Source organism: Marmota monax, unplaced genomic scaffold (assembly GCF_021218885.2).
Source record: "Marmota monax isolate L192 unplaced genomic scaffold, Marmota_monax_Labrador192_F-V1.1 WCK01_AAM20220418_F8-fsc00006, whole genome shotgun sequence".
Classification (NCBI taxonomy): Eukaryota; Metazoa; Chordata; class Mammalia; order Rodentia; family Sciuridae; genus Marmota; species Marmota monax.
The window spans coordinates 20642676-20667941 of record NW_026693712.1 but is presented as its reverse complement, the minus strand read 5'-3'; the positions used below and the strand labels follow the sequence as shown (position 1 = coordinate 20667941).

Here is a 25266-nt window from a genome sequence, read left to right as displayed (position 1 = left end):
TAATTTTTAAGTCAGGAACTATATACGACAACTGGAAACTTTCAAAAAAATATATCAAGGAATTCAGCACAATGGTACATGCCTATAATCCCAGTTACTTGGGAGTTGAGGCAGGAGGATCAAGACCGGCCTGGGTAATTTAATGAGGCTGTGCCACAAAATAAAAAAAATTTAAAAGGGATGGGGATGTAGTCCAGTGTTTGATACCCAGTACCAAAAAAAAAAAAAAAGTATCAAGTGGTTGGAAATAATACCTCAGTAGCAAAGTGCTTGCCTAGCACAAAAAAAGGCCCTAGGTTCAATCCTCAGATACTTCCAGGAACTGTGGCATATGCCTGTAATCCTAGTGACTTGGGAGGCTGAGGAATGAGGATCACAAGTCCAAGACCAACCTCAGCAACTTATCAAGACCCTGTCTCACAGAAAAACATAAAAAAAAAAAAAAGGGCTGGGGTTGTAGTTCAGTGGTAAAATGCCCTAGGTTTAATAACCACTACCAAAAAAAAAAAAAAAGAAAGAAAGAAAAGTCAAGTCTAAATATCACTGGTTCAGGTCATAAATTCTACCCATTTATACATACACACACAGAGATTTCATTCTCAGCTTACAGACTGCTATCTGGCATCTGTTACTATTTCTTTAAAGTCACTGAGACTTGAAACATAGAGATGGAAAGGCAGAAACAGAAAAAGGAAGAAAAAAAAAAGGAAAGGAATTCAGAAGAGAATAAGGGGAAAAGAGAGAAAGGGAAGGAAAAACGAAAGATTAAAATGCTCACCTTAAAAATTAAGGAAGGTATGAACCCCAAATGTTAAAAAGTAAAAGTTTACAAAAGAATAGAAAATCTTTTAAACAAAAGCTGTAAGTAAATCCCAGTGGCTCGGGAGGCTGAGGAAGAAAGATATCGAGTTCGAAGCTAGCCTCAACAAAAGTAAGATGCTAAGCAACTCAGTAAGACCCTGTCTCTAAATAAAATACAAAGTAGGGCCTGGGATGTGGCTCAGTGGACGAATGCCCCTGAGTTCAATCCCCAGTACCCCACATCCCACACACAAAAAAAAGTTATAAGTACTCAGAAATAAAACTCCTAATTCACACAATCATATACAAGAACTATCAGAAATAATGAAAATCTGTATGATGGGGCTGGACACAGACCTCAGAGGCAGAGTGCTTTGCGAGCATATACAAGGCCTTGGGTTCTATCCCAAGCACTACCTCCCACAAAAAAAAAAAAAAAAAAAAAAAAGACAATCTGTATAATAAACTACCTTTCAAGAGCTGCTACTTTAATATTGCAGCCAAAGAAAAGGAATCAACCCAAATGTCCACCACCTAATAGTGTGTACCTAAGAGTGATGATGCACATCTATATTTCCAGTTACTGGACAGACTAAAGCAGGAGGATTTTAAGTTTGAGGCCACCATGGATAACTTAGACTCTGTCTCAAAATTACTAAAAAAGAGCTAAGGATATTATTCAGAGAGAGAATGCTCCTGGTTCATTCCCCAGTACTGCAAAAATAAATAAATAAAATGTAATTCATTCATTTAAACAAATAGTATAGTCATACAATTTATCATTAAAACCTGGACACATCTGACAGTGACAGCTGGAGTTACTAAATATTATACTAGAAATAGATATAAACCAGAACTGTTCTGAGAAAACCTTTTCAAGTGGAAATAGGACTATAAAATCAAATGCTAAAATTCTATCTATACAATAGAAATTACACAGAGGTAAAAATAAAAGAACATGCTCTCTATATACTGATAAGAAAAATCTACAAGACATACTATTAAGTGATATAAAACAAGGTACAGATCAGTGTAGTGCTATCCTACTTTTCTGTTAAAAAACTGAGAGGGGGCTGGGGGTTGTGGCTCAGTGGTAGAACGCTCGCCTAGCGCGTGAGGCATTGGGTTTGATTCTCAGCACCACATGTAAATAAATTAATAAAGGTCCATTGACAACTAAAAAAAAAAAAACCCTGAGTCAAGGGCTACCTTGTGGCTCAGTGGTAACGAACTTGCCTAGCACATGAGAGGCACTGGGTTCAATTCTCAGAACCACATATAAATAAAAAAAATTAAGGTCTCATTGACAACTAAAAAAATTTAAAAATTTTTTTTTTAAACTGAGAAGATATGTACCTGTATTTACATTAAAATGCTCTGGGAAAACATCAGAAATCAGTAGTAGACAGGGAACAGTATATTTTACCTTTTTTTTAAACCAGGTACATTATTATCCATAAAAGAATAAAGTATCAACCCCACCCCAAATATAAATAACTTCACAGTTTTTACTTAACAGAAGTTTGGTGGCAAACCACCTAAGTGCAAATACTCAGCTTCAATATTCTCATTTCAGAAAGGAAAAAAGCAAACAGGATCCTTGAACAGTCTCAACCTAGTCATCAGAGCATAGTAATAACAACAAAGAACAAAAAATAGCTTTAGAAATATATTTTTCCCCCTTTTATTTTCAGGGGAGGGGGTTTACTAGGGATTGAACCCAGAGGTCCTTTATCACTGAGCCACATCCCCAGCCCATTCTTCTTTTTCTTTTTAATTTTGAGACCAGGTCCTGCCAAATTGCTTAGGGCCTTGCTAAGTTGCTGAGGTTGGCTTTGAACTTGCAATCCTCCTGCCTCAGCCCTGTGAGCTGCTGGGCTTGCAGGAGTGCTCTACCATGTCCAGCCTTTTAAATTTTTTTTCAATATTTTTTAGTTGTAGTTGGACACAATACCTTTAATTTATTTATTTTTATGTGGTGCTGAGGATTGAACCCAGTGCCTCATACATGCTAGGAGAGCGCTCTACTGCTGAACCACAACCCAGGCCCACGTCCAGCTTTTTATTCAAAAATAAAAAGGTGAGACAGGGTCTTACTAAATTGCTAAAGTTGGCCTCAAACTTGTGATCCATCTGCCTCAGCCTCCCATATCGCTGGGATTATAGGCATGCAGTACCACACCATTTGGAAATGGATTTTGATATTCTAGAGTCAACAGAATTAAAAAATTATCTAACTTAACCTATGAATTTCCAGATGCTTTCCATTAATGAGAACGATTACAATACTATCTTGATCTGTTATTTTAATCCAGAAAAATTTCCAAATTTCTGAGAGTCTGTAAAGGGTTGGGATGCAGTTCACTGATAGAGATCTTGCCTGCATGCCTGAGGCCTTGGGTTCAATCCCTAGCACTGCAAAAACTAAAATAGAAACTAAATGACTTTTCCCTATTGCCCAAATGGAAGACAGAAAGTTGTTCAGAGGCAACAAAAAAAACCCTACTGACTATATTTTAATCAAGAGAACCATCTCCAGTTCAGTACTTAAATTCTGTGTAAACTTATGGCAACTCATAAAGAGAATATTCTTAAAAACAAAAATTCTCATTTTCAAATAAATTTTAAAATTTCTCACCTGTTCTGTAATTGAGCTCAAATCATTTGATGAAAAATCTTCCTCTTCATTTTCAAAAAATTCATAGTAATTTTCCAGAAGTCCCGCCATTATCCTGCTCACAATTTCTTGCTCTTTCATATCTTCCACATCTGTGTAAATGCTGAGAAGAAAAGTCCACATTGAGAGTTATTAAATTAATCATAAAGTTAGAAAAGAACCAATGAGTCACCTTATAAACCTGAGCAACTTACGGCATTATTCTGTGCCTCAGTTTTCCCATCTGTAAAACCTACCTAATTTGTACTGTTTATAAAAACGATGCAAGGATTAATCAGATGTACTATAAAAGATAATGGTTCCTCAAGTATCCTATGATCTTTGAGAGAAAATATAATGCTTCTCTTCCACAAACCCATTTTTAAAAACTAAACAAATATTTGTGTAAGAACTTACTGAAAGACATCTGGACCAAAGACAGCAGCCAAAGAATTTGCAGACCAAATTTCTTCATGATGTGATGCTACATTGGCTAAAAATCTACACAGAAACTTTAACAAACTGTAATTAACAGGTGGAAGCTGTTGCAAGAGGAATCTCAACTTTCTTCCAAATTCGTCTTCATTATTATAATCTATAAAAACATAATGACAGATTTTCTTAATGAAGTAAAAAGTAAAGCTCAGATACTTTGCCAGATTCACATTACTCCACCCACATCACCTTTTTACTATAATAACTCAAAAACTTCTTCACTTCCTCTACTAGAGGCCAAATGCCTTAGGGCTTTGCATTTCACTTATTAAGTAGGAGAAGTGTTGGAAAGGAGGAGGTGGAGAAAGGAACTCAAGCTTTCAATTGCTAGGGGATTTTTCCTCACCTATTACTCATTGGCCTTAATTTTCTAATTTTTAAAAAGTACTCATCATACTGTCTCTTGCATGACTATACCTGTTTTTCCAAACTAGTACCAAATATAAGAAGTCAAAAAACAATGGCCATGCTAGTTAATGCAAACTAATAATGAGGAAAGTAGAGATGCAATTCAACAAACTAATAGTATCAGTGATATTTTTCCACTTGAATGAAAAAGAAAACAAGGAATGAACACAAGAAGACAATGTATCTTTCTTCTTCCCCCTGACATTCTGAAAGAACAATTAACTTCAATATTATCAATAGAACTAAATTAAAAGGTCTTCTGTGTCTCATCTAGTTTTCTCCCCTAAATAGATGCTGGGTTAGGGTGGCATTGAGCCCGGAGTGTCACACAAGCTATACAAGTACTCTACTACCGAAATGGGGCTCCCCAGCCCTTTTTATCTTGGGATAGGAACTTTGCTAAGTTGCCCAGGCTGGCCTTGAACTTGCAATCCTCCTGCCTCAGTCTCCCAGTCTCTTGAGTTGCTGGGATATAAGCATAAGCCACTGTGCCCCTGTATGCCAGTTTCTTTCTTAACAAGGGAACTTAATAAGGCACGGTGGCACGGCCTGTATTTCCAGCAATTCAGAAGGTTGAAGTAGAAGAATAGCAAGATGGAAGCCACCTTCCACAACTTAGCAAGACTCAGTCTCAAAATATAATAAAAAGGGACTGGGGATGTAGTTAAGAGGTAGAACACTCCTGGTTCCAACACCAATATCGCAAAAGAATAAATAAAGTAAAAAACAAAGTGAGAAGGGTGCAGTGGCGCACACCTGTAATCCCAGCAGCTCAGGAGGCTGAGGCAGGAGGATCAAGGGAGAGTTCAAAGCCAGCCTCAAAAAAAACCAAGGCACAAAACAACTCAGTGAGACCCTGTCTTTAAATAAAATAAGGCTGGGGATGGGGCTCAGTGGTTAGTGCCCCTGAGTTCAATCCCTGGTACCACCCCCCCACCCCCAGAAAAAGTAAATTTTATCACTGAAGCAAGTCCTTGTGTTTTTCATGTCAATAAGTTTTCACTAACATAAAGCAGGCTACTAAATCCCAGGGATTTATCTCAAGTCCCGTTGAGAATGGGTAATTTCTCAAAGATACTCTCAAAATAAAGAATTTCTCCAGTAGCAAATATCAATCCAATAGTATTTCATCTTGTATATTTCTGCAGGTCCTGAAAATTAACTTACAGAAAAACTCCCCCCACACACATATTTTATGAGTACATTCTAGTTGTATGTAATGATGGAATTTGTTGTTACACATTTGTACATACACACAATATAACAACATAATTTGGTCAATATCATTGCCCAGCACAGAAAAACTTGGTAAAAGGCTATGGTCACAGACTGGGATTGTAGCTCAGTGGTAGAGTGCTTGCCTAGCATATGTGAGGCACTGGGCTCAATTCTCAGCAACACATATAAATAAATTAAATACAGGTCTATCACCAACTACAAAAAAAAAAAAGTGATGGTCATGAAAATGTCCATCTCTGCAAAATTACACTGGCTTCAACTCTTAGCACCGCATATAATAAGTTAAATACAGGTCCATCAACAACATATATATATATATATATATATATACACATACACATACACACATATACATGTACATATACATATACATATAAAAGGCCACAGTCATGATACTGTCTATCTCTGCAAATCTAAAAAGTTTATCAGGGAAAGATGATAGTCATGTGAACTTTACTTAAAATTTTAAATGTGGGCTGGGTTGTGGCTCAGTGGTAGAGTGCTTACCTAGCATGTGTGAAGCACTGGGTTTGATCCTCAGCACCACATAAATAAAATAAAGGTCTATGGGGGGCATTAAAAATGCAATCAATGACAACTTTATGCTTTGTAATATTACCAAGTGTCCATTCAAATGGGCCAGTACTTTGATCTTGTAATTGAATAGAACTGTCCCTGGATTAATGTGTTTTAAATCCCTGTACATGTAAGTGGTAGAAAATTAAATTTAACAACCTAAGCATTTAGCAGAAAAGAGTTCTTTAAGAAAATAATCAAAGAGGGATAAGTTGTGTTTATTAAAATAAAAAAACAAGAAAATTATAAGCCAGAAGAAATATAAGCAATTAATATTATATAATGATTATACCAACACAAATTCTACCTAACATCTTCTCCAGTTGCATAGCCATTTATCACCTTGTATCATAATCACATAATTTTGTTTATCATCTATTTTTCCTCTACCTCCCCTTTAAAATTTTATCTCCATGAGGGCAGAGATTTTTAACTAGTTTTGTTTAGTGATGCACTACCAGCATCTAGAATAGTGTCTAGCATAGAGAAAGTATTCAATGTGGGGCTGGGGCTGTGGCTCAGTGGTAGCGCACTTGCCTGGCATGTGTGAGGCACTGGGTTCAATTCTCAGCACCGCATACAAATAAATAAAGGTCTATCAAAAACTAAAAAAAAAAATATTAAAAAAAAAGTATTCAATGAATAGCTGAGTTAGCTGAATGAATACACAATAACAATATTTACCTATGATAAATGGAGAGATATATCACCTTCCCAAAAGACTAAACAGGTAATACCATCCTTTTCCTCCTTCTCTTTTGCCTCTAACTTTGGTTTAACAAAATCATAAAATAATAAAAAATACTAGGGATCCAAGAAGTTGCCATCTCCTTGTCTAGACCATGGAGCCCAAAAGAACAAATGAGAAAACAAGAAATTAACCTCTGAAATACTATATATGTATTCCTAGCAATTTGGGAGGCTAAGGCAGGAGGATCACAAGTTCTTTGAGGCCAGTCTCAATAATTTAGCAAGGCCTTTAAGCAAACTGGCAAGACCCTGTCTCAAAATAAAAAGGGCTGGGATGTAGCTCAGAAGTAAGGCACTCCTTGGTTCAATTCTCAGCAAACCTCCCTCCCCCCCAAAAAAAAACTTCTAAAAGGCCAGGATTCTGAAATTAATAACTGATTAACAAGAATTATTTTACCTTGAGAAAGTTGCATCAGGTGAATATGCAAACTGCCAGGAATAACAGGTTCAGGAAGTTCTTGAAGGAAAAACCTAAGAAGACTAATAGCTGAGGGAACATCTGCTTCCTTAACCAAATCCACCTCTTCTCCACTGTCGTATCTCTGCCGAAGCCACTCCACTGTCTCAGCATTTCCATTGACTTGAAAAAGTCCTTGTTGCTCCAGACCGCCTACATTAGTTCAAAGCAAAAATTAAAAATGCTGCAACTTCAACTACTTGACCATATATATGCATTCTACAATCAACCTGAAATACTTAATACTTTTGGAAAGCCTTTCTTGGCTCCCCAGATTTTCATTAAAACTGTCAAATCAATCACCTAGAAACACACTATCTCTGAGGGATACTCTATTTCATCCCACCCCTTATATTCATTAAAAATATTTCTATCACCCCCACTAAAAAATGTTCCAGGCTGAGAAACCATCATTTCTAGGTATATGAATTTAAGAAACATATGTTAAAACCTTAAAAAGAATTTCTATTGTTTATCCAGTTTTGCACTTTTCATACCAAAAAAAATTTTTAAGCCAAGATCAAAGAGGGATAAGTTGTGTTTATTAAAATAAAAGCTAGCCCTCAAAGTAAGAAAATGTATACCATGTTCCTCAATATAGTCCACAACGTGGCGGACTATGAACGGAACCTCATTGTCTGGATGTCCTCCCTGCTGCAGCTCATCAAGTGGAATTCCAAATATTTTGTTAGCAAGAACGGAGTTGCAGTTACTCAAGGAAGGGGAGGAGCTCTTCCTCATATCTTTTTTGCAGCCAGAAATCAAAGCTGTCTTTTCTGCCAAATGAAAGACAAGGGAAAAAAAAAAAAAGGAAAAAAAGAAAAAAAAAGACTATAATGATTAACAAGTGGCAATATGACTGTATACATTAAAGAAAAATGCTTTACACCTGAATGTGTTTTCATCTATTTAAATATATTCCAGTTACCGACCAATGATAAATTCTACAAATAAATTTGACTCAATACAATTATGAAAGCATTTTCTCTACTCCGAAGTTAGTTCTGAATGCTTTTAGTGTTTGCACATTTAATAACAAATGGCAAAACTGATCACCCAAAATTCAGCAACAAGCATTAATGTTCCAAAGACAAATTAAGGGACAAATCTTGCTCTGAAAGACCTTTACTAACCAACCTTATTAATGAAACAGGTAAAAAGTCAAACCTAATCCACCTCTGGAATCTGCTATATGAAGCTCATCTAAGCCCTCAATTTGTAAACACCCAAACAGGCGAGAATCACTTTTTAGAAATGATGGGCTAATAAGAACAAGATTAATTGGCTCTTATTTCAACAAGACAAAGCAGCTATAACACATTTAAAAAAAAAAATTCCAGAATCAGTCTCATTCAGAAGAAATACTTATTTGCCTTAACTTTCTAGGAACTAGGATCAGTAACGAAGCAATAGGAGGAAGTAATGCCTCAGGTGACCGGCTCCAATCATTTGTGCATTAAAAAAATAGTAGTCAAGCTGGGCACAATGGTGCACAGCTGTAATCCCAGCGGCTCGGGAGGCTGAGGCAAGAGGATCACAAGTTCAAAGCCAGTCTCAGCAACAGCAAGGCACTAAGCAACTCAGTGAGACCCTGCCTCTAAATAAAATACAAAATAGGGCTGGGGATGTGGCTCAGAGCTCCAGTGCCCTGGTACCAAACAAAGTAGTGGTCCATAAAGATTCATTCAATAAACATTTATTATTTTATGTAGGAAAGGAGAATTTTAAAAGACCTTTTTACAATGAAAAAAGACACTATAGATAACAAATATGTATCTTCTCAAGATTCTAAAGTTCACCACTGGATCAACTGTATACTCCTACATCAAGAGAAGATTACAACATGATTAGGAAACAACCCAGCCAATTCATAGTTACAGTAGAAATTCATTTAGGGACAAGAAAAAGACATAAATTTACATAGTTTTGGACAAGCAGCAACCATTCTTCAACACTCCTTATAGCAGCTACAAGACAAACTGATACTATTAAAAAAATGGCAGCTATAGAGGGCAAACTTCTAAAATCTCTGAATTTATAGAGCATGAGATGGTACCATTTTAAAACTTACCTTTGAGTACTTAAACACCTAAGGTTAAAAAATTGCTTCTGCACCAGCTACCCTCACTGAGCAAGCATTCTTTTGTCATTTATGGTTGTTTAAGATTATGGCAGAAGATCAGCCTGTAGTTCCTCATTGAAGAAACGCAGAACTCGATCAGTACTTCAGCAGTTAATCTAGAAAGAAAAACAATTATTTCAATTTCCCACATTTTTAGCTGTAAAGAGAGACTACAATAAGCAGTAAAGTCTATCATTTAGGAGGGTACTAATTCTGAAAGGCCTGAAAAAATGTGTAATCTACTTAAAAGGCAAAATTTTGCAAAGGTTTCAAATTATGATAGCTAAACTGGATAAGTATCTTTCTGATAAAGATGAATAAATAAAGGAATTGCAAGGGAGAATCTTTGACAGAGATTGCACCAACTGATCCATTTTTTCCAATGGACGCTTCATTTAGACACAAACACCCTAACCCATTCCTTAATTCCTCATCTACTCAGTACTATTTCCAGAAGATTGAAGAATCAACACAATAGTGGCTATCTGAGCTTTCTGATTTAGAGACCCAAGAGTACATATGGGAAAATAGCAGAAAGAACAGAGGGCTGGGGTATAGCTCAGTGAAAGACTGCCTTGTCTAGTATGCATCAAGACCCGAGGTTCTATAACGTGCACAAATGAAAGAATGAATCATAAAGAGGAAGGGAGGACCAGAAAAATTCTGTTATGATATTTGACTACCAAACCCACCATTTTATAGATATAGCACACCACAAACAACTTCCATGTCTTTATGCCTAGGTTTCCTTGTATAAAATAAAATACCTTCATGGCTATTAAATTAAACTAAGATAATACATGCAAGTAGTAGAGAGCTAGGCATGCACCTATAATCCCAGCAACTCAGGAGCCTGAGGAAGGAGAATTGCAGATTCAAAGACAGCCTCAGCAATTTAGTGAGGCCCTCAGCAAGTTAGTGAGACCCCATCTCAAAATTTTAAAAATAAATAAAATAAAATAAAAAGGGCTGGGGCCATAGCTCAGTGGTAAAGTGTCAAGTTCAATCCTCAGTACCAAAACCCAAAAATTATATATATATATATATTTATGTAAATTATATATGTGTGTACTACAGAATCAGTCTTCTTTGCATAATGCTAAATGCTCATAAATAGGCTAAAGGAGGAAAAACTTGTTTAGCAATGTGTTTAATGTTTAGTCTGATCAACCTCTGTAAATTCTACAGACAAATCCTTTAATAAGCTTTGTAAACTACACTGCAACCACTCTGCCTAAGATTCAGGTAAGTAGAAGAGTAGTATCATTCAGTGTAGTTTTCGAAGTCTTATTAGCGGTATATCCCTTGGTGAGGAACACCAAAACTTGAGGGGAAGGAAAACCACACTCCCCCAACCAATCTCTTTAGTAGATGATTACTTCCAAAACAGCCTGAAATTCCTGCTAAAATATGTAGTTAGTTCATCTACGTATCTATTCATCTAAAAAACAACTTCAAAGTTAAGTTATATTAAAGATCCTTTAGAAAAGTTTTCCTTAAGAACTTATTTAACAAACTTACATTAAAAGTCAGATTGATACCTATATAACATAAAGAAAAGGAGGATTTTGCAATGAGAAATGAAATAAAGACTCATTAGAAGATCCTGTTAGTTGGGGGTATAGGCTCAGTGGTAGAGAGCACACTTACCACATGAAGGCAAGGCCCTGGGTTCAATGCTCAGCAAAAAAAAAAATATGTGTGTGTGTGTGTGTGTGTATACATATATATACACACACATATATAAATATATAAATATGTGTGTGTGTGTACATATATATATATATACACACAAATTTTTTTTTTTTAATATTTATTTTTTAGTATTTGGCGGACACAACATCTTTGTTTGTATGTGGTGCTGAGGATCGAACCCGGGCCGCACGCATGCCAGGCGAGCGCGCTACCGCTTGAGCCACATCTCCAGCCCCCACAAACTTTTTTAATTTCTGTCAAAATAAGTTGTAGGGCTGGGGTTGTGTGTGATTCAGTGGTAGAGCACTTGCTTAGAATGTGCGAGGCACTGGGTTAGATTCTCAGCACTGCATATAAATAAATGAATAAAACAAAGGTCCAACAACTAAAAAAAAAATTTTTTTTAAATAAGAAGTTGTATATATTACTAAAACGGCTACTCACTGGTACACAAAGATAGAAAAACTAGGAGGTGGGTCTCAATAAAAATGATAAATATTGAGAATAGAGATTTAAGTTTGTAGAACATTGCTATGTCTAACTCTACATAATTTAATCAAAACTATGAAAAACTAAAATTTATCCCTGCTCTATTCATTCAGCTTTTCACTAGCATAGCTCTAAAATTAAAAAAAAAAAAAAAAATCATTGTAGATAAGGAACAAACACCTCTTTCACTCAAACTAAACAAGGATGGTATTACAAATGTAACCAATATGTTAAACCATATGTTAAAAATCAGTCATTTTAGAGGCATCTAGTTGTAGTGATTTGTCAAGAAAACCCTGAAAACTAATGCAACGTCTAAATCACATTATTAAATTCTCAAAAGACAGAGAACAGCCAGTTTCTCCTGGCCTGAGAAACTAATAAAAGCGTAAGTTGTCTTGAGATATTTTATACAAAGGCTAAGCAAATGTCAACTGCATGTACACTTTTTTTTTTTTTTGGCAGTGCTGGGGATCTAAGAAATGCTAGGGAAGCGCTCTGCCACGGAGCTACCTACCTCCCCAACCCACACATACACTTATTTGTCTGAAGTTCACAGATGCTACTTAGATTAGAAAACAGTCATTTGAATCTATTATTTAATCATACTGACTGTTAAGTAATTTATTTATTAAATTCACACTGACTTTGTTAAGTAATTTATCACATACTAACACAGAACTCAGAACTGGAAAGTAATAGAGGGCTCTACTATTCAAAAAACTGGAGATTTCTCTGCTTTAAACAACAAAACAAAAAATGTAAACTATTTATTTCAACAATGAGGAAATATCAGGTATACTTATCCTAAGAATCTGTTTACCTGTATGCATTTTAACATATTACTTACAGGAATAATCCTCCATGGGGATTCCACAAAACTATAATGAACAATGGAATCAAGCATATTTTGTAGGACAACATTTGCCAAATCATGGTGTTAGTTATACCACTAAATGTAAAGCATTTCATGTAGACAGTTCATTATCCCGTTCTTATTCAAAGCAGTCAAACAAAAATTAGTTTCACCTGGAGATAATCTATTGCTAGATTATGTGGCTAAGTTTTGAGACACTTTCAAGGGTTTCATGGCCACAGTTAATTATTTTATAACCTCCAGTCATAATTTAAGGCAATTTAAATCAAAACAAAATAGTCACAAAAGTGGATAAAATCCTCAGTGCCTAAATCCTCTCATGTCTCCTAACTGATGTCATTAACACTGAAATCTAATCTACATTCTTCTGCTCAATATTCCCCAATTTTTTCCCACTGTAAAGCTCTGGACTCCAAATCAGGAAGAAAAGTATGAGGATAGAGTGGGGAGGATGGGAGGGAAAGGGGAGATCATGGACTGAAATCAATGTCCATGCATGCCTGAGTTTGTCGGGATGAACCCAACTACTATGTATAGCCATAAAGATCTAATTAAAAAAGAAAGAAAACATAATTATTGAATCTTTCAAAAAATATATCTGCTAGTGTTTCACTAACAGTCTCTTCAACTTAATTTCTGTACAAATTCTAAAGCTACAAATTGCATTGTATCTTGATCACTAACAAAAACATTTATTAAATATCATGTATTTTCAGACTTTATGCTAACTACCAAAAACAGAAATTCATATAAAGGCATTAAAACTCCAAAATTTACCAGATGTAATGTGCATACTTGTAATCCCAGTGGCATGAGAGCCTAAGGCAGGAAGATTGCAAGTTCAAAGCCAGCCTCTGCAACTTAGTAAGGCCCTAAACAACTTATTAGCAAGATCTTGTTTCGAAATTTAAAAAAAAAACTATAAAAAGGGCTGAAGATGTGGCGTAGTGGTTAGGAGGCCCTATGTTCAATCCTCAGTACAAAAAAAAAAAAAAAAAAACCTCCAAAATTTATGATTTTCTTTCCTATGTCTTTATTATCAACGGGAATACATGTTTTTTGTTTTTTGGGGTTTTTTTTGGTGCTGGGGATTGAACTCAGGGGTAATCAACTGCTGAGCCACATCCCCAGGCCTATTTTGTATTTTTATTTAGAGACAGGGTCTCACTGAGGTGCTTATTAGCACCTCACTGTTAATTGAGGCTGGCTCTGAACTCATGATCCTCCTGCCTCAGTCTCCCAAGCCAAGGGAATTTCAGCATTCAACACCATGCCCGGCTCAATATAATAATTTCAAAAAACAGAAGTACAGAAATGTTAAATTCTCAAAAGTTTTTATGCTAATTTTGGCATATAACCATCCCATCTCGTTTTACCAATTATTATATTATAGGCCTCACACTCATTTTCTGCTTCTAATACTACAAAATTCCACGAGAAGTCCATATCTGTTTTGTTAGTTCTATATAAATCAAATTCTTATACTAGGATCCTAAAATGTTTGTTAAGTTGGTGCTATTCATTTTAACTATATCAAGCCTCCTTTAAGGTTTAGTTCTGTGCATACACCAGGTCTGTTTCATCAGGGGATTTTCTGGTATAAGGAAAATTAACAAGTTTAATAGTGCAATTTATTGGTAAACATTCTTAGTCCCAATAAAGTTTTAATTTTATTTATTTTGGTTTCAGGTGTATTATTTCTTATTTTGTTATTGACAGAATTTGTTTTAATAATAAATTTCTTAATTTCAAATTTTTTAAAAATTATGAGCATGTCTCCATGAATCTATGTATATTTCTAAAAAGTGCGAGCCAGGCTCATGGTGGCACACATCTGTAAACCCAGAGACTCAGGAGGCTGAGGCAAGAGGATTGCAAGATCAAAACCAGCCTCAACAACTTAGCAAGACCCCATCTCAAAATAAAAAGTAAAAAGATGTGGAGCTCAGTGGTAAACCAACCCTGGTTTCGATTCCTAGTACAAAAAAAAAAATTGTTTTTAAAGTAAAACAAAACAATACAGTAATATGTATTACATACATAATAAGCACACATAAAAATTAACATTTTAAAAACATTAAACATTTAAAAATTATTAATTATTTAAACATTATTAACATTTATTAAAACTAAATAGAGGGGCTGGGGATGTGGCTCAAGAGGTAGCGCGCTCGCCTGGCATGTGTGCAGCCCGGGTTCGATCCTCAGCACCACATACAAACAAAGATGTCGTGTCCGCCGATAACTAAAAAATAAAATATTCTCTCTCTCCCTCTCTTTCTCTCTTTAAAAAAAAAAAAAAAAAAAGTAAATAGAAGCATCATTATTTGTTCATTTCTTTATTTTTAGTTATAGGTAGACACAATGTCTTATTTATTTATTTATTTTTAGCTGTAGGGGGGCACAATGTCTTCATTTGACTTTATGAGGTGCTGAAGATCAAACCCCCAGTGCCTCATGCATAGGTGAGCACTCTACTGCTGAGCCACAACCCCAGTCCCCAGTACCTCAAAAGACCAGTAACCTCGAATATTGACGTCCAAATTCAGTGTTTATCAGAACCATCTGGGGATGAAAAGGGATCTATTCAATGTACAGACTGGAAGGCCTCAATCAAAATGCAGCATCCATGAAAGCCTGGCCTGTGCCTCTGTATATTTAACAAGTTTTTGAAGGTGATTGTGATGCACACAAAGTTTTGAGAAACTACAGCATACAAGATAAACTCTAAATTGCATTGCATGACCTACAAGTGCTTCAATTACCAGTAAAATCTCCTTTCTTGCCATTTCTCTAGCTCCCTCTTCTTTCTAGCAATATTTAACTACTTGAAGTTCATAGGCTCACATTTCATACTTCCCAGACTTTGAACATTACCATTTTTCTGTGCTTGGAGCCCTTACATAATACCATGATCATCCCAGTCTTGTTCACCAAACTTCTTCAGATCTTCCAGTCAAAACTTCAAATTCTCTTGTCAGGCAAATCCCTGATTTCCTGAGGCAGAGAGTTCTCTCCTGTATTGCTAACATGTACTCTTACTTTTTCAGCAATTATACCATAGAATTTAAAAACATGTCTCTCATAAAAGATCCTTGAAGGCAGGGACCCTGTCATTTCATCTTTGTATCCCCAGAGGCCTTGATTGAGGCTTTCCAATCTGTACATTGAACAATGCCTGGCACATAATTTAGTTTTCAAAATATATACTGAATAAAGACATAAATGAGAAGGAAATAAATACTGGCTACACCAAAAATAAGATTTACAAGCAGAGGGCTGGTGGTGTAGCTCAGTGGTAAAGCACTTGCACATGTGAGGCACTGGGTTCGATCTCAGCAACACATAAACATAATAAAATAAAGGTATTGCATCCATCTAATTAAAAAATATTTTTAAAAAAGATTTACAAGCAGAGACATTTCAAATTTTTAAAAATTGAATAAAATATCAAAAAAATGGTGCCAAATCTACTTCCAGCAATAACCAGAGATAAATCAAGGAAGGAAGACAACTGGGGATGCAGCTCAGTGGCAGAGCACTTAACATGCTCTAATCCCTGGGTTCAATCCCCAAGATCACAAAAACAAAAACAAAAACTATGGTAAAGCAATTATTACTTAGAGAATCTCTACAAGCACCTAACAAGCTATTTCTTGTAACTAGAACAATGTTGTGAAGCAGGCACTATTACTATTCCCCTTTTATGTATACTAAAAATAAAAATAAAAGTATTGTAAACAAACAAACAAAAAAAAATCACACATCTAAACTTCAGAATTTGTAAAAATGCTAGAAATTGTCCCTGGATCTATCTGCAAATCTTTCCTTCTTTTTTTCCTCTGAAAATCCTTCTAATGAAAGTCAGTTTACATCTTAAGAAACCAGAATATTTAGAATGAGAACTACAATAAAGGCAAAATTTTATTTACATATCCACTTAGAAACCATTCACAATCCTAAGGAGACTGTAGAACACCTATAGATTTGGTCTCCAAAACCATCCAAAGAAAGTTCCCCCAAAGAATGACCTTTTGATGGGCTGGCACTGTGGCTCAGTGGCACAGCACTTGCCTAGCATGTGTGAGGCACTAGGTTCAATTCTCAGCACCGCATATAAATAAATAAATAAAATGAAGATCCATCAACAACTAAAATAAATAAATTTTAAAAAGTGACCTCTTGAGATATTTGCCAATAGACAGATGTAGAGTTCTACATGGTTCACGTATCATTATGTTGCAGGCAGATGCAGGGAAGACAGGAAAGAGTGCTAGAAGAATGAGGAAATGTTTAATACTGTTGTGTTTTGTTTTGTTTTCCCCCAATATCAGGGATTGAACCAGGGTGCTTTCCCACTGAGTTACATCCCCAGATCTTTTTATTTTGAGACAGGGCCTCATATAGTTGTTTACAGCTTCACCAAATTTCTAAGGCTGGCCTGGAACCTGCAACCCTCCTACCTCAGCCTCCCAGGTCACTGAGATTATAGGCATGTGCCACCACATTCTACTTAATACTACTCATGAAGATATGAGGAAAGGTGGCGATTAAAAGTCTTGTCTTCTTACTTAAAGAGTTATCTTGTGTGTGTTGGGAAGGATTAGATTGCAATGTGCTAGAGCAAGATGGCTCCCAATGGGTTCCCTTCCTTTATATGCCTTATGGTGTCACTAATCCACTAATTCAGCATGATTTTCTATTTAAGTCAAAAAGAATTATATGCTAAATTAGCTCTTCATGTATCAACACAACTACTGACCCTTTAAAAAATAAAAAACACCATGATTGCCAGGCTGATACTCAAGCCTATAATTCTAGCTACTCAGGAGGCTGAGGCAGGAGAATCCCAAATTCAAGGCCAGCCCCTGAAATTTAGCAAGACCCTGTTCTCAAAATAAGAAATACAAAGTGGGGTTGGGGTTGTGGCTCAGTGTTAAAGTGCTTGCCCAGCATGTGTGAGGCACTGGGTTTAGTTCTCAGTAGCACATATAAATGAATGTATAAAATAAAGCCCATCAACAACTAAAAATATATATAAAAATTTTAAAAGAAAAAAAAAAGAAATACAAAGGGTTGTAGATGTAGTTCAGTGGTACAGTGCCCCTGAACTCAATCCCTACCCCCCTCAAGATTTATATCCATTTTCAGAAATGTTAGGCTTTTGAATAAAATATTCAACTCATATAAAATATAACTTTACAGACTTGCCAGAGTCATGAAATTCATCTGGAAAAATAAGAGATCCAGAATAGCCAAAGTAACCTTTAAGCAAGAAAAGTGAATCAGGAGACATCACAATATCAGACCTCAAACTATATTACATAGCCATAGTAACAAAAACTGCATGGCATTGGCATCAAAATAGACACATAGACCAATGGTACAGAATAGAAAACACGGAGACAAACACATAAATATAGTTATCTCATACTAGACAAAAGCAAAAACATTCATAGAAGAAAAGGTAGCCTCTTCAAAAAATGGTGCTGGGAAAACTGGAAATCCATAAGGAGCAAAATGAAATTAAACCCCTCTTACCCTGCACAAAACTCAAAGTGGATTAAAGACTTAGGCACTAGAACAGAGACCTTGTGCCTAATAGAAGAAAAGGGAGGCCCAAATCGCCACCATGTTGGTTTAGGAACTGCCTTCCTTAACAAGACTCCCAAAGCACAAGAAGTAAAAACAGGAATAAATGGGATGTAATCAAACTAAAAAGCTTCTTCTCAGCCAAGGAAACAATAATGTGGAGACAGAACCTACAGAATGGGAGAAAATCTTTAACACATAGACCATTAATCGCCAAGACATATAAAGAATTCAAAAAACTTAACACCAAAAAAACAAATAACCTAGTCAATAAATGGGCTAAGGAACTGAACAGACACTTAAAAGAAGAAATACAATTGATCAACAAATATATGAAAAACTGTTCAATTTTTCAATTGAACAATTAGCAATCAGAGAAATGCAAATCAAAACCACACTAAGATTTCATCTCACTCCAGTCAGAAGAATGGCAATTACCAAGAATACAATCTAAACGATAAATGTTGGTTAGGATGTGGGGGAAAAAGTACACTCAAAAGGACTGCAAATTGGTGCAACCATTGTGGAAAGCAGTATGGAGATTCCTCACAAAACTTGGAATGGAACCACCATTTAACCCAGCTATCCCACTCCTCAGTTTACACCCAAAGGACTCAAAATCAGCATACTACAGTGACTCAGCCACATCAATGTTTATAGCAGCTCAGCTCACAATAGCTATGAAACTATGGAACCAACCTAGGTGCCCTTCAACAGATGAATAGATAAAGAAAGTGTAGTATATATACACAATAGAATATTACTCAGTCTTAAAGAAGAATGAAATTGTGCCATTTGCCAGTAAATGGATGGAGCTGAGAAATATCATGCTAAGTGAAATAAGCCAAACCCAAAGAACTAAGGGTCAGGGGCTGGGGTGTAGCTCAGTGGTAGAGTACTTGGCTAGCATGTGTGAGGCACTGGGTATGATCCTTAGCACCACATAAAAATAAATTAAATAAATAAATAAATAAAGGTATTGAGTCCATCTACAACTAAAAATATATAGTAATAATTTTAAAAAACTAAGGGCCAAATGTTTTCTCTGATATGCAGATGCTAATTCATAATGGGGGGGCAGCTAGGGAAGAACAGAGGTACTTTGGTTTAGACAGAGGGGAGTGAGGGGAAGGGAGGGAGCATGTGGATAGGAAGGATAATAGAATGAATTGGACATTACTACCCTATGTGCATATATGATTACACAACCTGTGTAACTCTACATCATGTACAACCAGAAGAATGAGAAGTTATACTCCATTTATGTGTGATGTGTCAAAATGCATTCTACTGTCATGTATAACTAATTAGAACAACAAAAAAAAAAACTTGCTAGGCAGGGTGGCATATGCCTGCAATCCCAGCAACTTGGGAGCCGAGACAGGAGGATCACAATTTCAAGGCCAGCCTCAGCAAGAGAAGCCCTTAGTGACTTAGTGAGGCACTAAGCAACTCAGCAAGACCCTGACTCAAAAAAATAAAAGATCTGGAGATGTAGCTCAGGGTTAAATCCCCATTACCATAATAATAACAACACTAATAGTAAAAATAATTTTTGAAAGGGTTGGGGATATAGCTCAGAGTGGAGTACCTCTGGATTCAATCCCCAGGACTGCACAAAAAAAAAAAAAAAAAGACTAGCTACACCTACAACTCAACAACTATGAAATGAACCAATTCAAAATTGAACAAAAATACCTGAATTGACACTTCTCCAAAGAGGATATATATGTAATTGATATGCACATAAAAAGATGCCCACCACTAGCCTTTAGGGAAATGCGAATCAAAACTACCAGAGCCAAACACTGGTGAGGACAACTAGGAAGGCCGGAAGAACAAGGATCACAAGTTCAAGGCCATGTGGGCAACTTAGCAAGACTCTGTTTCAAAGTAAAAGATACTGGGGATGTAGCACACTAACACAAGTGTCTGGGTTCAATCTCCAGTACTCGGGCAGGATGGGGGTGGGAGATTCAAGTTTACAACCAACAGGATTATAAATAAACTAATTAACAAAGTAGCAGCTGTCAAGCTTTTGTTGGTGGGAATAAAAAATAGTCCTGTCACTTTGAAAAATGGTACAGTAGTTGAAGGATATGGAAATGACAACCCCCAAAACAGTGTGGCCTGGGAAGAGGGAAGGAGGAAGAAAGCAACACACTGATAACATCGGTCCTTTCCCAGTGACAAGACAATCCCTGGGAAAGAGATATCCATTAAGCCTAAAAAGGAGAGTCTCTGAAAAGGAGCTAAAACATTGATCCTTCCCCAAATAAATCCTTTCCCAGTGACAATACAATAGACCCTGGAGGGAAAGAGATAAACACTGAATGCTGAACTCTGGACCCTCTATTCTTGCCCATAAAAATAAATTTCAAATTCTCACAACCTGTTTCCTGAGTGCCCATATTGATATGTTCTGTTAAAAGTCTTCAATGGTTAAGTCATCTCCCAGTGTGTAACCTATATAACCTCAGACCTCTCCTGTAATCTAGGGCTATTTTTCTACCTAGAAAGTGAGCCTCTCCAGTGCCTGACTGACTGACTCCGCTGCAGAATAAAGGAAAGCTTGCTGATCTGTTTGAGGTTTGCTTCTGTCCCAGTTATTTGTGCCTTCATAATGGTGTCAAAACCGTTTTGGTTATTTTTGCTTAGAGTAGTCCCTCAACATAAATTTAACAATATTTAATATAAAAATTATCACATGATCCAGTAATTCCAATTCTGTGTATATAAGAACTGACAGCGGAAACTTGAAAAGTTATCCATATATCCATTCTGACAGTAACATTATTCACAATTACCAATTTCCACCCAAATATCCACCAACAGATGAATGGATAAACAAAATGTGATACATACACACAATAATTATTCAGCCTTACGATAAAAGGAAACTCTGACACACACTTAAACACAGATGAACCTGTCTGCCTGTCTGGGAATATACCTCTGTAGCTCAGTGATATAGCATTTGGTAGTTGCTGAGGCTGGCATATGTGAGGCCCTGGGTTCAATTTTAAGTGGAGGCAGGCCGCCTGGGCTGGGCCTATACTTCAGTGGTAGACTGTATGGTTATCATGCCCAAAGGGGGGGGGGGGGGGGAGTGAATAAACCTTAAAAACATGCTTAGAGCAGTGGTGCATACTTCTAATTCCCCAGGGACTTGGGGAGGCTGAGGAAGGAGGATCACAAGTTCAAGGACAGCCCTGGCAATTCAGTGAGACCTTGTCTCACTGAATAAGTATTTAAAAAGGGCTGGACCCAGGCATGGTTGCCTAAACCTGTAATCCCAGCAACTCAGGAGGCTGAGGAAAGAGGATCCCAAGTTTGAGGCCAGCCTCAGCAACTACTTTGCAAGATCTAAGCAACTTAGCAAGACCCTGTTTCAACAAAAGAGAGCTGGGGACTCCCAGTGATTACCCCACCCTAAACTCAATTCCCACTCAAAAAAAAAAAGGAAAAGAGAGAAATAACACGAAGGGATAAATATCATATGATTTTAAATCATACAGAACCTAGACAAATTCACAAAGAAAGAAAATAGAACAGAGGTTACCAGGGGTAACTTTTGAGGGAATGAGAAAGTACTGTCTGTGGGTACAGAGTTTCTACATAAAAAAACTTATGGAGCTGGGTAAAATGGCACACGCCTATAATCTCAGTGACTTGGGAGACTCAGGCAGGCTCTAAGCAACTTAGTGAGACCCTGTCTCAAAAAAAAAAAAAAATTTTAAGGGACAGGAATGTAGCTCAGTGGTAAAGTGCCTCTGGGTTCAAACCACAGTACTGAAAAAACAAAATGGTGATATGATACCACATTGTTTTGTACTTAATGGCACTGAATTATACATTGAAAAATGGTTAAGCCAAGTGCAATATAACACACCTATAATCCCAGATACTTGCAAGACTGAAGCAGGAGGTTCACAGGTTTCAGGCAAGCCAAAACAACTTAGTAAGACACTGTCTCAAAATAAACATGGCTGCAGTTGTAATTCAGTGATAGTGTGCCTGCCTTGCATGTGTGAGGCCCTGAGTTCAATCCCAGGTACTGGGGAGGGGAAGAATTAAAATGGTAAATTCTATGGTATGGTGTGTTTTATCACAATAAATGATTGACAATAACGATAAATGGTAAAGTTTTAGGTTTTATTTTACCACAATTCTTTCAAAAATTATTTTGGATGGGGTATAGTTCAGTGGTAGAGGGCTTGCCTAAGTATGCAAAGCCCTGGGGTTCCATCCCCAGCAACACATTAAAAAAAAATTAAAACAGGGCGCAGTGGCACAGGCCTGTAATCCCAGAGGCTGGGGAGATGAGTTCAAAGTCAGCCACATCAATGGCAAGGCACTTAGCAGCTCAATGAGACCCTGTCTCTAAATAAAATACGAAATAGGGTTGGAAATGTGGCTCAGTGGTTGAGTGCCGCTGAGTTCAATCCTGGTACAAAATAAAGAAAAAAAATTTAGTTTTTTTAGTACTGGGGATTGAAACCAGAAGCCCTCTACCACTGAGCCACATCCCCAGTCCTAAAAGTTAGCCTGGCATAGTTAACACAGGCCAGGAATCCCAACAATTTAGGAGGCTGAGGCAGGAAGATCCCAAGGTGAAGGCCAGCCTGACTCAAATTTTTTAAAAACTGTTGAGGATATGGCTCAGTGGTAAAGTACTGCTGAGTTCAATACTCAATACTGGAAAGAAAAAAAACACTTTGGCAATTTATAAGGCAATTTACACAAAACAGCCCCCAACTTTAAAATTGGTATACATTGGGGGAGCCAGGCACAGACGGGTCAAGGTTATTTGCACATGATAATAAAAGTAGTTGTCGGGGATGTGGCTCAAGCCGTAGCGTGCTCGCCTGGCATGCATGTGGCCCGGTTCGATCCTCAGCACCACATACAAACAAAGATGTTGTGTCCGCTAAAAACTAAAAAATAAATTAAAAATTTAAAAAAAAAAAAAAAAGTAGTTGTCACCAGGCATAGTGGTGCATGCCTCTAAACCCAGTGGCTCAGCTGAGGCAAGAGGATCACAAGTTCAAAGCCAGCCTCAGCAATTTAGCCAGGCCCTGAACAAATTAGCAAGACCCTGTCTTAAAAGAAAAAATAAAAAAAGAGCTGGGGATGGTGCTCAGTGGTTAACCCCTGGGTTCAATCCCTGATACCAAAAAAAAAAAAAAAAAAGTAGTTGTCATTTTATTGGTGGAGAAACACAAGTCACTATATTCATTTCAGCCACTCTGTCTTTAAAAGACATTCTAATAAAACCACAATGCAATAGTCTCTGCACCCTATGAAGAATTTTATGCCATTGTGATATGCCCTTCTACATCTTCCAAGGACTTAAGCTGAGACACACAAATGCCTAACTGGGAAGACATTAAACTGGAGAGAATATTACCCTAACATTAAAAAATACACAGATTAAGAAAGTAAGAAGGGCACCTAACGGATATACAAAAAATGACTATTCAATTCCATTCAACGAGTATTTACCACGTACAGAGTACCTGTGAGAAACCCAGGCAAACAAGTATTTCAAGATTAAGACACGAAGACATAAACCCACATGAATTCAGCTGGAGAAAGTCAAATAATTCGAAATTCAAAAAAAAAGTCTACTTCTAGAAACAAACGCACCCCAGCATTACAATGGTTTTGGATGCCATTTTTAGCTTAGATCCTTGAAAGTATGGTAAATGTCCAACTTTGTTTCACTGATTTAGACAATGTAATGGAGAACCGAATAAAATTATGTGACCGTTTTTTGTAAATTAATTTGGTTTTAATTGATTACAAAAAAAAATGTTTAACAATTTCTCACTGGACAAGTGTGCCAACTGATTCAATTCCTATAAACCTTATCTAGGAAATCAGGCGCCCAATCTGAAACGTAATGCCCTACTACAAAGGGACCCCTCTGGCCTGGTTTCTGCAGACTGCGTTCTTCGTGAAGCCCCAGTGCACCAACAGCCCAATTTTGGATATATTCTCTAGGCGATTTAAGGAAGTCAACAACCACTGGTCTCACGTGACCTCTAAAAGGGGCGCAGCTGAGCCCGGAATAAACCACATTTTTTTTTCCTGCATCAACTTCACTGCCCAGCATGAAGGAAGTGGGCACCAAGGTGGCGCAGGGCCTAAGGGCAGGGGAGGGTAGCAAACAAACATGGGGCGTTGTGTCTTCTACTTTGGGGAACCTAGGAGGTGAGGGGCACAGACGTTCACGCGCACAGCCACGGCTGAAAATCGAAGACTGCCACACCCCCCCCGGGAGCCCCACCTTCTTCTTTCTCCACCAGAAACGGGGTCCTCTCTACCGAATGCCCACCTGCAGGGCGCTGCCCCAGTTCTGTACACCAAAACGCAACACAGTGGAGCCCGCGCGGGTGGGACTTGGCGCTGGGGGGCGGCAAAGAGAGGAGGGCCGCAGCGAGGGGCGACCCGCGCATGCGCAGATCCGAATACCCGCCCTTTTACCTACCGTTGGAACCGCGAAGCCCCGTTTCCCGGCCGCGGCCGCTTCTCCAGGACCTGCAGCGACAGCAAGAGAGCGAGAACTGAGGCCCCAAGTGACTCCGCGGCCGACAAGCCTCTTCCTGAGGTGGCCGCTGGAGGAAAGCTGAAGCAACGGCAATGGCACGGGGCCAGCCCGGTAGCAACCCCCGGATTTCCCCGGCGGTGGCAGCGGCGGAGACGCGAAAGGAGGGGCGGGAGCGGCGACGGAGGCAGCGGCTGAGGCGCAGAGCCTCCCTAACGGCGAGCGAGAGGAGAACGCAGGGCGGGGGCCTGGCCGGACGTGACGTGCGTGGGAGGGGCGGGGCGAGTGAGCCGCCCGGACGGCTAAGTGTCCCACGCTCCCTGGCCTCAGCGCCGCAGTCAGCCGGCTTGTGGATTGAGTTACTTCCCCAGTCAACACTTGAACTTTTGAGTTAGGGTGTGAGAAGCTAGGCGCGTGCCTGACCGAGGGAAGGAGAAAGGAAACTGGGAAGGGGACGTAGGGGGATAAAGGGAAAATCCGGAAGTCTGAGGGTAAGGCTGGTCTCTGCCGAGGGTACCTTGCCCCCCTCAGAATGCCAGAAAAGTACGAGGCGCCCTCA

General features: G+C 37.9%; 1 protein-coding gene across 13 annotated transcripts in view; it reads right to left on the bottom strand.

Annotated features, from left to right (window-relative positions):
• Fam13b (family with sequence similarity 13 member B) overlaps positions 1 to 24953 on the bottom strand; it is an 83367-nt gene extending 58414 nt beyond the window's left edge. For 8 of the 13 annotated variants that reach the window (XM_046460061.1, XM_058584306.1, XM_046460062.1 and 5 more), the window contains exons 1-6: positions 24651 to 24952; positions 9454 to 9620; positions 7967 to 8158; positions 7323 to 7535; positions 3875 to 4052; positions 3440 to 3581 (exon numbers count right to left, since the gene is read on the bottom strand). In XM_046460061.1, coding sequence (XP_046316017.1) covers positions 3440 to 3581; positions 3875 to 4052; positions 7323 to 7535; positions 7967 to 8123 — 690 coding nt within the window. In that variant the 5' untranslated portion in view covers positions 8124 to 8158; positions 9454 to 9620; positions 24651 to 24952. Of the gene's footprint in view, positions 1 to 3439; positions 3582 to 3874; positions 4053 to 7322; positions 7536 to 7966; positions 8159 to 9453; positions 9621 to 24650 lie in introns of all 13 variants that reach the window. The other 5 variants (XM_046460060.2, XM_046460063.2, XM_046460064.2 and 2 more) reach the window with 2 other exon arrangements.
• Between the last annotated feature and the right edge of the window lie 313 nt (positions 24954 to 25266).